Source organism: Cladophialophora bantiana (assembly GCF_000835475.1).
Source record: "Cladophialophora bantiana CBS 173.52 unplaced genomic scaffold supercont1.12, whole genome shotgun sequence".
Classification (NCBI taxonomy): Eukaryota; Fungi; Ascomycota; class Eurotiomycetes; order Chaetothyriales; family Herpotrichiellaceae; genus Cladophialophora; species Cladophialophora bantiana.
This window is the reverse complement of record NW_015971586.1, coordinates 210987-224272: the sequence shown is the minus strand read 5'-3', so window position 1 is coordinate 224272 and position 13286 is coordinate 210987. Positions and strand designations below refer to the sequence as shown.

The 13286-nt window shown below is 52.0% G+C and overlaps 5 protein-coding genes across 5 annotated transcripts; 3 read left to right on the top strand and 2 right to left on the bottom strand.

Moving 5' to 3' along the window:
• Positions 1–144: 144 nt before the first annotated feature.
• Z519_07974 (uncharacterized protein) lies at positions 145–1133 on the top strand (the record flags this gene model as incomplete). Its single annotated transcript, XM_016765704.1, has 2 exons — positions 145–202; positions 397–1133. 2 exons carry the CDS (start codon positions 145–147, stop codon positions 1131–1133), a joined length of 795 nt encoding a protein of 264 aa, XP_016617749.1.
• A 1038-nt stretch (positions 1134–2171) lies between these two features.
• Positions 2172–5436, bottom strand: Z519_07973 (uncharacterized protein; the record flags this gene model as incomplete). The annotated part of the gene is made up of 2 exons (XM_016765703.1): positions 2172–5306; positions 5362–5436. The coding sequence occupies 2 exons, from the start codon at positions 5434–5436 to the stop codon at positions 2172–2174; spliced, it is 3210 nt and encodes a 1069-aa protein (XP_016617748.1).
• Positions 5437–6271: 835 nt separating this feature from the next.
• Z519_07972 (uncharacterized protein) lies at positions 6272–8574 on the top strand (the record flags this gene model as incomplete). The annotated part of the gene is made up of 2 exons (XM_016765702.1): positions 6272–6362; positions 6416–8574. 2 exons carry the CDS (start codon positions 6272–6274, stop codon positions 8572–8574), a joined length of 2250 nt encoding a protein of 749 aa, XP_016617747.1.
• Positions 8575–9277: 703 nt separating this feature from the next.
• Z519_07971 (uncharacterized protein) lies at positions 9278–10670 on the bottom strand (the record flags this gene model as incomplete). Its single annotated transcript, XM_016765701.1, has 2 exons — positions 9278–10180; positions 10269–10670. The coding sequence occupies 2 exons, from the start codon at positions 10668–10670 to the stop codon at positions 9278–9280; spliced, it is 1305 nt and encodes a 434-aa protein (XP_016617746.1).
• Positions 10671–12062: 1392 nt separating this feature from the next.
• Positions 12063–13263, top strand: Z519_07970 (uncharacterized protein; the record flags this gene model as incomplete). Its single annotated transcript, XM_016765700.1, has 4 exons — positions 12063–12148; positions 12220–12477; positions 12553–12883; positions 12955–13263. 4 exons carry the CDS (start codon positions 12063–12065, stop codon positions 13261–13263), a joined length of 984 nt encoding a protein of 327 aa, XP_016617745.1.
• Between the last annotated feature and the right edge of the window lie 23 nt (positions 13264–13286).

The window sequence follows — 13286 nt, the reverse complement described above, 5'->3', positions numbered from 1 at the left end:
TCTAATACCTGCACCTCAATGTCGTTGTGTCACATTATTTTCGAGGATATATCTACTGTCAATTGAGCTTGCAGTTCAACCTTCAACTAACACTTCTTTCATAGTCACATATATCAATTTCCAGGAACTTCGATGAGGATGGCCATGGCCCAGCACGCCGAGGCGGCGACCATTCCTTCGGTCAAAGATCTTGCAAGTAGCGGTATGTTGACCCCCTTTCCGAGTGTTATATGCATCTTTTTTATTTGAACCAAGCGCTCTCAACCTCATCATCGCTGGAAGCATTGAGGAAAGAATAGGTGTGCTAGAATGGAGCTTGCTAAATCGCGGCTTCTGGCGACATAGCATAGTGGTTTCTGACTTCGTTGATCCTTGTCCGCTGACTCTCAGACGTAGAAGCATCTGTCCGACGTGCATGTCTCAATACCCTCATAACTTACCTGAATGACCAGAGCGCCTCGTCGCCATTAACGCCAACCGAGTGCCTTCAACTCTGGCGCGGCTTCTATGTTGGGCTTTACATGCATGACAGCAAGAATGCGCTCTCGGTCCAAAGACTCGTGGCCGAACTCGCTGGAACGCTCAGAATCATGGACGAAAAAGACCGCGAGTCCACCGCGGACGACTTAGACAGCCAAAGCCAATCATGGTTGGATACATGGATGGCAGCGTTTTGGGAAACTATATGCAGAGAATGGTCCTCGATTGATCAGTGGCGCATGAACAAAGTCCTCTTGCTCGTGCGTTTCATTGTGCGGGAACTGTTCAACATCGTGCTCGGCTGGGTAAGCACGGGGGAACCGGCATCACAACATCGAGTTGCGAGGCAACTCCGGATCCTGGAAATCTGGCCCCTCAGTCCCCGCGAGCGCAAGGTCCCTGATGGAATGAGGCTACATGTCCTAGACATCTGGGTTGAAGAGCTTGCCGGTCAACTGAGCCAGGCTCAAAAGGCCCTTAACGAGTCTGGGCAGAGCGGTGGCGAAGAGAAGAAAGTGGCCCTCCTGGATACTGCGAAAGCTTTCATGGCTCCTCTTGACAAGCTGAGCGAAGAAGCACTCAGTAAGGGAGTGAAGCTCAGGGCGAAGGAGGCTATCAAATTAGCCGAGGAGAAAATTCCCAGGATGAGCTAAGGTGACATTCTTTATCTTTTTCTTCGCACAAGACTCCCCTGCATACACGAAGCGCTCTTCTACGACGACCGCCTTGGATTGGATAGGGATATTGCGTCGAGATTCTGCAGTCTTCGAGTATTCTGCGTGATCAATTGGCCCACAGACAGCGCCGCCCGCCAACAACTTATCAGCTGCAGTGTTTCTTTTCCTTTTCGATCAACGGCTGCCTGCAAAATGGTGTTCCAATTATAAAGAAAAGTTCGAAAGGGGGGAGCGAAAATGACACGGTCCAGAATCTCTGGGCCTAAATCCAGAAAGCGGGACATAGCAAATGTCTCCCCGTCAAAAGGGCTCCTCCCAAGGTTGCATCAGGCCTTCAGGCGGCGACTCTGGTCCGCGAGGAGATCTATCACCTTTCTTGTCCCTGATCCGTTTTACTAGTTGATCGGCTGACGCGTCCTGCAAGCAGCCTGCGGAGGGTCACGGAGGATGGAGACCATGGGAAGCGATCGGGAACTGAGTCATTCCCATTCTCATCCCCATCATCAACTCGACAGTCGTCAAAATGAAAGGGCTCCTCGCTAGGTGGTTATACCAGGACAGACAGAATGGCAACTCTACAACAACAAACACCTTTTCAGCGTTAAGAATATCAAGACTGAAGATTCAAATATCTGGGGGCAAATTATGCTACTGAATCAACAGATAGAAAAGAAGCCCACAAACTCCACGCCTCCCAGATGATGCAAAGACAAAAAAGGAACAACTGATCCTTGCAAACAATATTCAACCAGCTCTCAGCTGGAAAAGACAGCCGGCTGCCACCAATTCCCGCTTGCCTTGCTGTCTTCCTTTTTGCCTTCCTCCTGCTCGTGATCGTCGCTCGGGTTCTTCTTGGCTCCGTCTTGGGTTGCTTCAGCGCTATCAGCCGAAGTGGTGGAATCTATCAAGTACAGAACCACAGAAATCAGTACCGAATCTCAAACATGCTCGAGGTTGAGAGGGAAAATCGGGCCGAATCAGAAATTGTAGTCGTATTACAAAGTGGAAATGCCATCAACCAGTCTCACTCATAGAATCACGGAAAAAAGACATACCAAGTCCCTTCTCACTTTCTCCTTCGTTGCCAACTCCAATCTCTGGTAACTGTGGTGCCTCCGCTGACGTTGACTCGACAACATTATCCCTCACTACCGCACGGGCCGGCTCCGTCGAATTCGCTCTTTTAGGTGACGGTACATCCTCCTCTTTCGCGTCCTGTAATGCCGTCTCCTCTTCTTGCGAGATATCGTGCTCCGAGTCTTGCTGTGCCGCGCCGTTCGTCTCGGCTGGAGGCCCTGTTGCCGCTGCTGCTGCCGCCGCCTCCTCGGCCCGTTTCCTCTCCAATTCAGCTGCTCTAGCCTGTTGCCGCTCCCAGTTCTCCTTCCTCGCCTGCTCGTCTTTCAGCTTCCTCCTACGTTCCACTTCATCCATGCCGCCTGTCTTCTTCAACTTCCCCTCTTCGACAAACTTTTCCACCTCACGTTGGAATTCGCCAACCTTTCGACTCTCCAGCTCTCGTTGACGGACTTTCTCCGCTCGCTCTATTGCTTCAAGGCGACTTTCGTGATTCGGCTGTAAAGCTCGAACTTCATCTAGCATACCACTTTTGGCTTCGTGGGGGTCAACATCCGTATCAAAGGCAAGACTCCTTGAGGGATGGCGACCACTGCTAGCGCTCTGCAAATTCTGCTGCTTTGTGGCTTCCTCCACGAGCTTAAAGACATTTGTGATGTCCTCAAGATCGCCGTCGAGATCATTCATCAACTCATCTTGCTGTGTCAGATCGTCTCTTTCCGTCATGACGACTTGCAGTTCTTGTTCCCATATCTTAGTCCAGATGGGCTTCTCATGTTTGACGAATTCTTTGACCTTCCCTAGTTGCTTGGCAGTTGCGCTGATCTCCTTGCTGATATCCTCAAGCTGTCGAGGAAGGGGTCTGACTCCTCTGGCCACAACATCTTTGCGCAGCTCTTCCACAATATCTGAAAGATCATCAACACGATTGACAAGTGCTTCAGAGTCGTCAGAGAGTTGTTTCTTGCCTTCGTTGATATGTGCGCGACCGGCGTCCCCTTTGTATGTTGCATTGGCGGCCTCTGCAGCAACAGCCTTGACGTTAGCCGCCTTAGCTTTAATGTCGCTCATGGCTGCCGTAAAGTCTGAAGACATTGTCGAATATGTTTGGCGTAACACTGCAATCTCCCGACGAAGGTTCTGGATTTCTTGCAGAGTAGACTCGGAAGATGGTGCAGTGGTGAATGTACTAGATGCCAATGTCGGTGTCCGCGCTGGATGCTGTGCAGGCATCGCAGACATCCTTGCCATCTCCTTAGACGTTTCGAGCTGTCGGTCCGAAAATCGCTGCATCATTGTACTCTGGCCTTCTAGCAATGACCGTACTCCCTCCAAAGTCTTTTGAAGACCGCTCATGCCTTCATCAATATGCTTTTTGACTTCATCCAGAGCTTCAACATTGAGCACGAGGACGCTTCGATCCTTAACATCCGAAAGGTCTTCCAGTTCATGCCTGACGCCTGAGACAGGATCTTGCACATAAATTTCAGGGAGGTCTACTCCATTATGTTGAGTGTTCCACGCAAATTTCTCAATGAAAGCAAGTTGCAACCTAGCAATAGTGAGTTCTTCGTAGCCGTCCGCGAGGACGAATTTCTTGATTTTGCTTCTATACTGCAAGAAAAGAGTCAATTCTTTGCCTTGCGGAGGTGATGAGTCTGTTGTTAGAACTTGCGATTGCGGTGGCGTAAGGTTCTCACGTGGTCTTCGCTGAACTGTCTCAGGCGTCTTGACTGGTTCTGTATCTACAGACGCTTTGTGTTCGGGAGGTGCTGGTGCGACTTGTGAGTCAAGGGATATTGTTGCCTGCAACTCTTCCGGTGGCGGACTGAGAGGGCCATTGACAGTTGCCCCCATCAGCACATTATCTCCATTACCAGAATCGGATTTCGAGACCGGCAGATACTCATCTGGGGTCTTTACGGTTGGGCTGTCGAAGTTAATGGATTCGTCTGGTCGCTTCATTGAAGGCACTTCCTGCAAAGTCAGAACTGGGGTCTCCTCTCTCTCCTCTGAAATGCGTTGCGGAGCTTTGACAGTCCCACTCCTGCTGGGCGACACATCCCCTTGACGTAGAGACTTCGCTCTTGATTGTTGGTAGGAACTCCGTGATCGAACAGCAGTCAAAGACTCGCGCACCTCCTTGCCCCTATTTGGGATAGGAGAATTTTGAGCGGCAGGAATGACCGGGACACCATTAGGAGAAGCGCCAAGATGCTTCTGAATTTGATAGGCCGAGAATCTTCTTGAGGCTCGCCTTTCCAAATCTCCGCCACGTTGTAATCTGGTGAGGGCATCTGCTTGCTTCGGCGGCGGCGGGGGAGGATGTGGGAAATTGATCTGAGGAACAGTAGGAGACTGATCAACGTCCTGATAGACTGGCAGACTAGGTGGGTTTTGAGGAGTGCTTGAAGAGATTGTCGAGCCGGAATCCGACTGAGGTAGTTGGGGAGCAACATCCCGTCGCATCGAGTGTCTATTGATAGATGATCGGTTTGGCTGTTGCGTGGCAGGAGTGTTTGCCGCAACCCAATGCTGATCAGCCGTTGCGCTGCTTTGAGGAGGCGTTTGAGCGCGCATGTTTGAAGTGGCGCTGGGTACATCTTCGAGCATGTGCGTCAAGCCAGTCTCATTGCTTCCTGTTGTAGATATGCTAGGTTGTCTTCCTGGAGTAGTAGGTGGTCTCGGTTGCGATGTCACTGAGGCGTCCTTGGTCGTCCGTCCACGTAGTCGGCTTTGCTTCCTCTTGAGGCCATGTAGAAGATTGATAATGATGTCGCGGATGCGAGGCAGATAGTTGTCAAGGGCTTGTGGGGAAGCCGGCTGGCTCAAGGTGTCCTCGAGGATATTTCGCAAGAGATCAGGGACAGGACCGAGGTCGGAAGTTTCGACACCTATTGAATTGAAGGCGCGGCAGGCCAGATTGAACTCGTATCCCAGTCGAACATAGACATCCGAAACCTCCTCTTCCTGCGCCTGCCCACGCGACCACTGCGTCAAAGTCTCGAGAAGTTGTTTCGTGGCGACGAGTAGATGGGTGACGCTCTTCTCTATTTGCGATATCTGCTTGTCGGGCTGGAGATTGCTCGAGTCAGAGCAGACACCCGTAGTTGGAAAAAGAGACACTCACATTGGCGCTTCTCTGCGAACGGCCTGAGCCAGAAGACGATCTTGTTTGAGAGGCGGAGCTCGTTATGGGATTCATGGTTGGAGGTTGGGTCTGGGAATAAATTGAATCCGGGAAGTCCTGTTGTCGACGCTGAGACTGCGAGGGCCGTTGGGCTCCTGCTACGGCTGATGACTGCATCATGTCGTTATTGGACAGGTGTTGATTTCCATACGACGGACATGGTTGTGAGGAAAGCAAGGGTGTCACTTCATTCGAAGCGATTACATGACGCAGTGGAAGAGAGAATGGCCCGCTGGGAGTAAAGGGGAAACGACGAAGGTAGTGACGGATGGAGACTGAGATGGGTGTGTTGGAGTCTTGGAGAGCGATCAGCCCTGGTTCCTTTTCCCTTTCCCTTTTGGTGCCCGAAAGCGCGATGGCAGATGCAGCTTTTGGGGGGGGAAGCAAGAGAAGCGGCCAGGAATCCACGCTGTGCCAAGCCACAAAAGCAGCGCCACACCCTCTCAAACTAGGACGAACAGGTGGAAGTTCCTCGTACTGGGTAATATTAATAGGTCCCAGTAGGTCCCTGGCAAGGCTGAGCTGAGTACGGAATATGGTGACAACGCCAAGCCCGACGAGGCTGTCAATTCCGAGCCGCAGTCGACTGCAGACTTGACTTTGAGCAGGCAATATCGACTCCACAATATCCGCCCTTCATCAAGTCGCCCCGGTGTCTTGTCGTTATTGCACAGCGGTGGACTATAGCGAACTCCCTTCTCTTTGAACATGGTTTAACCTTGGACACTCTTTGAAAATCCTGATTCTTCATCCCCGTGCCTTATACAGCGTTAAGACTGAGCACATTTTTGCCCGTTCTGGATCATCCTGCCATACCTAGTAACTAAGCCAGCCTACTCTGACGTCCAACATGGCGCAGTCCCAGCCGCAACTCAGTCACAAAGATGCGGCCTTGTTCAGGCAAGTTGTCCGCAACTTTGAGAATAAACAATACAAAAAGGGTGCGGGTCTCGTGCTCTGCTGTCCTGAAAACACCAAGCTCACTTCCACACAGGTCTCAAGGCAGCCGAACAAATCCTACGGAAAACCCCCAACCATGCAGACACGCAAGCCATGAAGGCCCTGATCCTGAGCCACCAAGGTCACACCGAAGAAGCATTTGCCCTGGCCAAAATCGCGCTCAACAACAATATGAAGTCGCATGTCTGCTGGCATGTGTACGGCTTATTGTACCGCGGCGTGAAGAACTATGAAGAGGCTATCAAGGCATACAGGTTCGCGCTGCGGTTAGAACCCGACTCCGCGCCTATACAGAGAGATTTGGCACATCTTCAGGTTCAAATGCGAGATTATGAAGGCTACATCCAGAGCCGGAAAAATATGCTGCAGCAGAAACCGGGGTTCCGGCAGAACTGGACGGCTCTAGCCATCGCCCACCACCTAGCGGGAAACTACGAGGATGCAGAGAATGTCCTCACCACCTATGAGGAGACGCTCAAGGCGAAACCGACCAGGTCAGACATTGAGCATTGGGAAGCCGTGCTCTACAAGAATTACATTATCGCAGAGTCGGGCGAGCTCGAGAAGGCCCTCGATCACCTGGAGGCCGTGGGCAAGAAGGGCCCCGATGTCCTGGCAGTGATGGAAATGAGGGCGGATTATCTGGCCAGGTTGGGCCGAAAAGCAGAAGCCGAGACAGCATACGCCGCGTTGCTCGAGCGCAACCCGGATGACTCTGCGTACTATGATGGATATATCGCTGCCAGAGGGCTAACTGATGGTCCAGTTTCGGAGATCAACAAGGCGTATCAGGAGCTGGCAGAGAGACACCCCAAAGCTGACCTTCCCCGACGGAGACCATTGGATGTTCTATCAGGGGAAGAGTTCAAACAAGCTGCAGACCAGTACCTCCAGAGGATGCTACGAAAAGGAGTTCCTTCGACCTTTGCAAATATCAAACACCTTTACACCAACGGATCGAAGAGAGACACTGTTCAGCGTTTGGTGGAGGGTTATGCCTCCGGACATCTACAATCACAGACCAACGGAGCCAAGGAAAATGGCGATAAAGAAGAAACACGCTTCAGATCTTCAGCTCTCTATTTCCTCGCCCAGCACTATAACTACAAATTAAGTCGCGACCTCGACAAAGCTCTCGATTACGCCGACAAATGCATAGCCCTAGACCCCCAATCTGTTGACTTCCACTCAGTCAAAGCTCGTACCTACAAGCACAAAGGGGAGCTGACCAAAGCTGCCGAAATCATGGACCACGCTCGCTCACTCGACGAGAAAGACCGCGCAATCAACACTAAATGCGCCAAGTACCAACTTCGCTGCGATCAAAATGACAAAGCCCTTGAGACCGCAAGTAAATTCACACAGAACCGCACAGGGGGGCCGCTGGGGGATCTCGTCGACATGCAGTGTGTCTGGTATCTCGCGGAAGACGGGCAGTCCTACTTGCGCCAACGGAAACTCGGCCTTGCGTTGAAGCGATTTCATCAGATCCTCGGTATCTTTGACCTCTGGCAAGAAGATCAATTTGATTTCCACAACTTCTCGCTTCGCAAGGGCATGATAAGGGCGTATATCGACATGCTGCGGTGGGAGGACCGACTGAGAGAGCACCCCTTCTTTTCCAAGATGGCTGTCTCCGCGGTGAAAGCGTATCTGTTGCTGTTTGACAACCCTGACTTGGTACACGGGCCAATAATGGATACGGTGAATGGTACAAACAAGACGGGAGAAATGAGCGCCGCGGACCGCAAAAAGGCACTCAAGAAGGCTAAAAGGGAACAAGAGAAAATGGAAAAGGCCGAGGCAGAGAAGAAGGCTGCGCTGAAGGCGAGCAAACCCACGCCCAAAGCTGATGAAGGGGAAACCAAGAAGGAAGATCCCGACCCTTTTGGTAAGACTCTTGTCGAGACGAAGGAGCCTTTGAAGGACGCGATGAAATTTCTGGGTCCGCTGTTGGAGTTTTGTCCTGACGTAATGGAGGCGCAGGAGGCTGGATTTGAGGTTCATCTCAGAAGAAAGAAGTATCTGCTGGCGTTGAAGTGTCTGCTGGAGTTGAAGAGCTTGGGTGCCAAGGAAAGCGAGGTTCAAGAGTTGGGAGGGAGATTGAGAAAAGCACTCGAAGAGAATGAGAAAGATGTGCCGGACAAGGTGCGCGAGATTGTCAAGGCCGAAACAGCGAAGCTGGCCCAGTGACAAACAACGGCGTTGGACGCCCAGAGACATGACGATGTGACGGGAGAAAGTTCGTTTCCGGTCTTATCCCTCAGCGATTGAAGACAACACAATCTATCTTACGGCCGTGTCGAATTCCCAAGAGACGATGAGACTTATTTTCGGAAAGGCTGCACAAAAGTTTCTTACCCCATGTCCATTGCTGATACAGATATCTCTGCGCAAAATGAATCCACGAGATTAGGGGAGCCAACTTGACATTCACATTTACCCCTTCTCTTGCCTCGCCTTCTCATTGCCTTGTCCTTGTTCTTGTTCCTGTTCTTGTCCCTGCAGTGCCTGGCGACGAACAAGGATATAGCTGGACATATGTGCAGATGATCACGGGCTGGTGCAGTACAAGAGGCAGACAACAAGAGCTCGCGCCACTGTAACTAAAGGGCGAGATGTTCCAAAAATCCTGGTTTCTCTGATCCGAACCTGAATGCAGCAGTAGTGCATATATTCGATTCACGACGTCCTCTTTGTTACTGTAGTTCACCCTCGCAAATAAAGTGGGTATATTTTATATCGTATACTGCATGCTCCTTTCTAGCTAAATATATTTGTACAATACAAAGCCACCGGCTCATAGATGCATACACGACTGCAGACGCGTGTCGCCCAACGTCAGGGCTTTGCTTCTAACAACTCAGACATACTATTCGTGCCAAAGAATAAACAACTAATAAGGATCCCACTCCAACCTCCGTTCCAAAAGATACGACTCCACGGGGAGACCTCTCCAGACCGCTGATCCGTTGACTATTTCGAAAAACTTGGGCTCAAAGCTCACCTGGGCCCAGCCATGGATGACTTTGCGCCAGTAGCACACCTCCGCCGCCGGCGTGAGATACTGCTCGCGGAACGTCTTCACGCTGTTCGCCGCAATGCGCTCCGCTTCCTTGTCGCGAGCCTGCAGCCATGCAATCTTTGGCTCCAGATCCTCGTAGCTGCGCTCGACTTCAAGATAGTTTTGTTCGGGCCCACTGGAACGCATGAGTGAGTGGTGATGCTGGATCCAGTCCATCTTGTGCGCGACCACGACCGACTTGCACGCTTGGAGATATTTCAGGCGCCCGGAGTACGAGTTACCTTCGGTATGTGCGAGGTACTTGTACTGGCAGTGCTCAGCCATGGATTTCAGGTCGTGGGTCATGGACTCCTTGTCATGCCAATTCAGAGCCTTGACATCCGCCCAGGGTTTGTCGGTGGTGACCTGAATTAGTCTCTCGCGTAGTTCTAGTCCCATAGTGGCGCCACGCCAAAGAAGTTTGCCCATTTTCTTGCCCCAACTCCATCCCTCGACTTGTTCCGTCAGGGCGGCTTTCATCTGGACTTCGCGCATTGAGCCGACCTTCGTCTCGGGCCAGGACCAGTAGCCAAAGTCTGGGATCAGCCAGATGTGTGTGTCTTCTGCACGGCGAGCATAACCCCATAAAGGAACGGAGGGTATGCGGTCGTCTGTGTTAAATGCGAATTCAATGTTGGGAAGGGGCTCGGGAGAAGTGAGAATGGCGCGGTGTAGGGCATGCAGGGTGGCGATCTCGCGGGAGTATATGCCTCCTGCAGTCGCAATAACGTAGAGCTATACCAGCGGAAGCAGTCAGCAACAGAAATACTGCGGCAGTTGAGAGGGTGCCATTGAGACGTTCCCCAAAGTGGTGGTTGCATACCTGTTGGTTGTAGATCATGGCGCGGACATAACCATTCTGCTTTGGCATGGCATCGATCTCTTCAGAAGTGATGGGATTACGCATCCTCTCCTTCACCGGTCGATTGACTTCGTCGAACAGGCCTGGAAAGGCCTGCTCACATTGCTGCGAGTCCAGCATCAAGTTTTCTGCGTCCCTCTGGTAGTTCCATGTCCCGTCGAACCCCCTCTTCCGGCCATAGGCACCGTAGTCGCTGTGTATTAACGAGACCGAAGATCCATGGACTGATCTATACCATGCGAAGAAGGCGAAGGCGCAAAAGACGGAGAGCAGCAGGAGGGGGGTGCGGCGGCTGAATGTTGCCAAAAAGGGTTCGATGGCATGGTCGTACAAGCTCCTCCTGGAAAAGTGCATTTGAATCATCGGAGCCAGTATAGAAGACTGCCGTCTCTCATGTTTAGGAGAGACGGCGCATGGGATGCAGAACCAGACGACCTGGTCAGCATCAGCATACGGCAACAGCAACTGTATTACCTTGTATGTACTAAGTACCGCGTGCCAGAGCGACCCAATCCGCAGCTGCGATGCTGCTAACCGGGAGCTAAAGCAGCCCACGCAGATCCGGGGTCCCACGCGAAGTTTGTCTTCATTCCCCCTTGCACCCATCAGGCTACCCTTCCTGCAACATCGCCGTAGGTACGAGGTACTCACTGTCGACATGAGCCATACGAGGATCTAGCTCCCATATAGAGATGCCGGCACCATACGAAGACGATCAAGCAGTTCCACTGCGATGGACATCCTCCAGCTGAGGCTCACTAGGCCTCGGCCCATCATGCCAATGCGGTCTGCTCCCGAGTCAATCTATATTTGGTTCCTTGTCCTCTGTTGAGCATAACCTGTCCACTCGGTCAGCTCCATCCTGCATACCAGGGGATGCCGTGTTGAGGTCAAGGGTGAGGTCGCCATTTCCCCGCTTGTCCATCCTGGTGACTGTAACCTTATTTGCATACATCTGGACTCCTACCTCTATGCATTGAATATACGGAGGATGATGCCATGATACGGTGAGTCTTCAGAAGGGACCAAGAGGCACAGAAGTGCGATCATATCAGAGCGCTTGCAGGAGAGTGCTGCAATGCGAGACGATCGAGCGGCCGCCCTGAAATGAATGCTACAAGAGCCGCAGAGGCCTTTGGTTTGTGATCCGGCCTCCGCGTTACTGTTGCTTTAGGTGGCTCGTTCGGGTGTTATTTGCTTGTCACTCAGGGCACCCGTGGAATTAACCAAGTGGTTCAGAAGAGCGTCAGACCAAGGCCCTGTTCTCTTCTTCGCTCGGCTCAGCCTTGTCCACTAAACACCTTGGAAAGATACGGAGCGCTTATAGTGGGCATTGATTCGGCACCCGCAGTTTCTTCTGATTGGCAATGGGGGGACACGGATCTTCAATGGATATACGTACCTACAGCACAGCCAGGCTACACTGCGTGGTTGATGACGACGATGCGCATCTCCATCATTCGTACATAACACATTCAAACGTCCAGCCAACCGGCTGCTTCAAAACGGCTTGAATAAGGGGTTTCGTCATAGATGAGGCGGCGGCGCACATGCACATGCATGCCTTCTCATCAGGGTATTTACTCCCTCTGCTTCCCTTGCGCTTCCTTCTTCTCGTGTGTTTTACGTCCTTGTTTGACATTTGCTCACCTTTTCTGGTCTTGTCTCACGGGATCTTTGGTTTTATTATACCTCTGCCAGATTTAGACTCATCGACCTTGTTGTGCTGGACTAGTCTGTGGATCCAAAGTAAACATGGATCCCCCACCTACCCGGATGTTTGAGCCCGACCAATGTGACGAGCTCGCTAAGCCATCCATTCCCCAATTTGTTGTTTCCTGGTATGCTTTGTCTGTCTGCTGGTCGGCAAGGACAAAAGGTTAAAGCATTTACTAACGGAATTTTTCCCCAGCTCCTTGATGGGCTGGCTGCTCATCTGCTACATTCCACAATGGAGCCGTATCATCTCGCGCAGATCCGCAGAGGGCTTGTCGACATACTATATCCTTCTCGGCTCTCTATCAGGCGTGTGTGCCGTGGGCAACATCATGATACTCCCTTCTAGCGCAGTTGACATCGGTTGCTGCAGGACCAACACGCGCTTCGCCTGCATCAGCGCCCTTCTCGGAATGATCCAGGTCATCTTTGGCATTGCATGCTTCTGGATCGTGTAGGTTGTCTGCACCTGCAAAGCAATTCTTGATCGCCTACTCTATTGGGGGGATCATGCTGAAGACTCCTCTAGCCTTTTCACGTACGTCTACTACTCGGAGGAAGAGGCCGATGCAGAATTGCACGGGCGTCGACCATCATTATCGGGACCCGACCGTACATTCCGGCGAGCAAAGCGGGCATGGAGAGTCCTCATCGTCGCATGCAGCTTCGCATTTACTGTCCTCTTGGTGTCAGCCATTATCTTGCACCGCTTCCCTTGGTATGCGCAGGCGTGGGCAGATATTCTCGGCGTCGCTGTGGCAGTCTTTGCATGCATCCAGTGGATTCCCCAGGTCCGGACGACATGGCACCTGGGACATCTTGGAAGTCTGAGTCCAGTGTCTCTCTGTTTAATGGCTCCTGTAGGTCTCTCCTCCCGCCGTTGCTTGTTGTGTTGCGCCTGGGGGACTGACAGCTCGACACCCCCGGCCAGTACACTTGGATATTTGGAATCAATATGATGCTCCGAGTCGGCGTGACAGGCTGGAGCGTGTGGATCGTTTACGTGCTTGTAGGGACAATGCAGATCATCTTGATCGTCATGGCCATCTGTTTCACGGTTAGGGACCGGAGGCTGGCCAAATTGGGAAAACAACATTGTGCTACTCCGGCACATTTCGAAGGCTGGAATACTTGGACTCGCTCTCGCACCTCATCGATCGTCTCATACCACCTAGCGCCGGATGAGCGGAGCCCGCTACTTCACGAGCAGCCCTCAACAAGGCGGCAAACCATTCCCTAGAATGCTGGAGCCATTGCGATCTT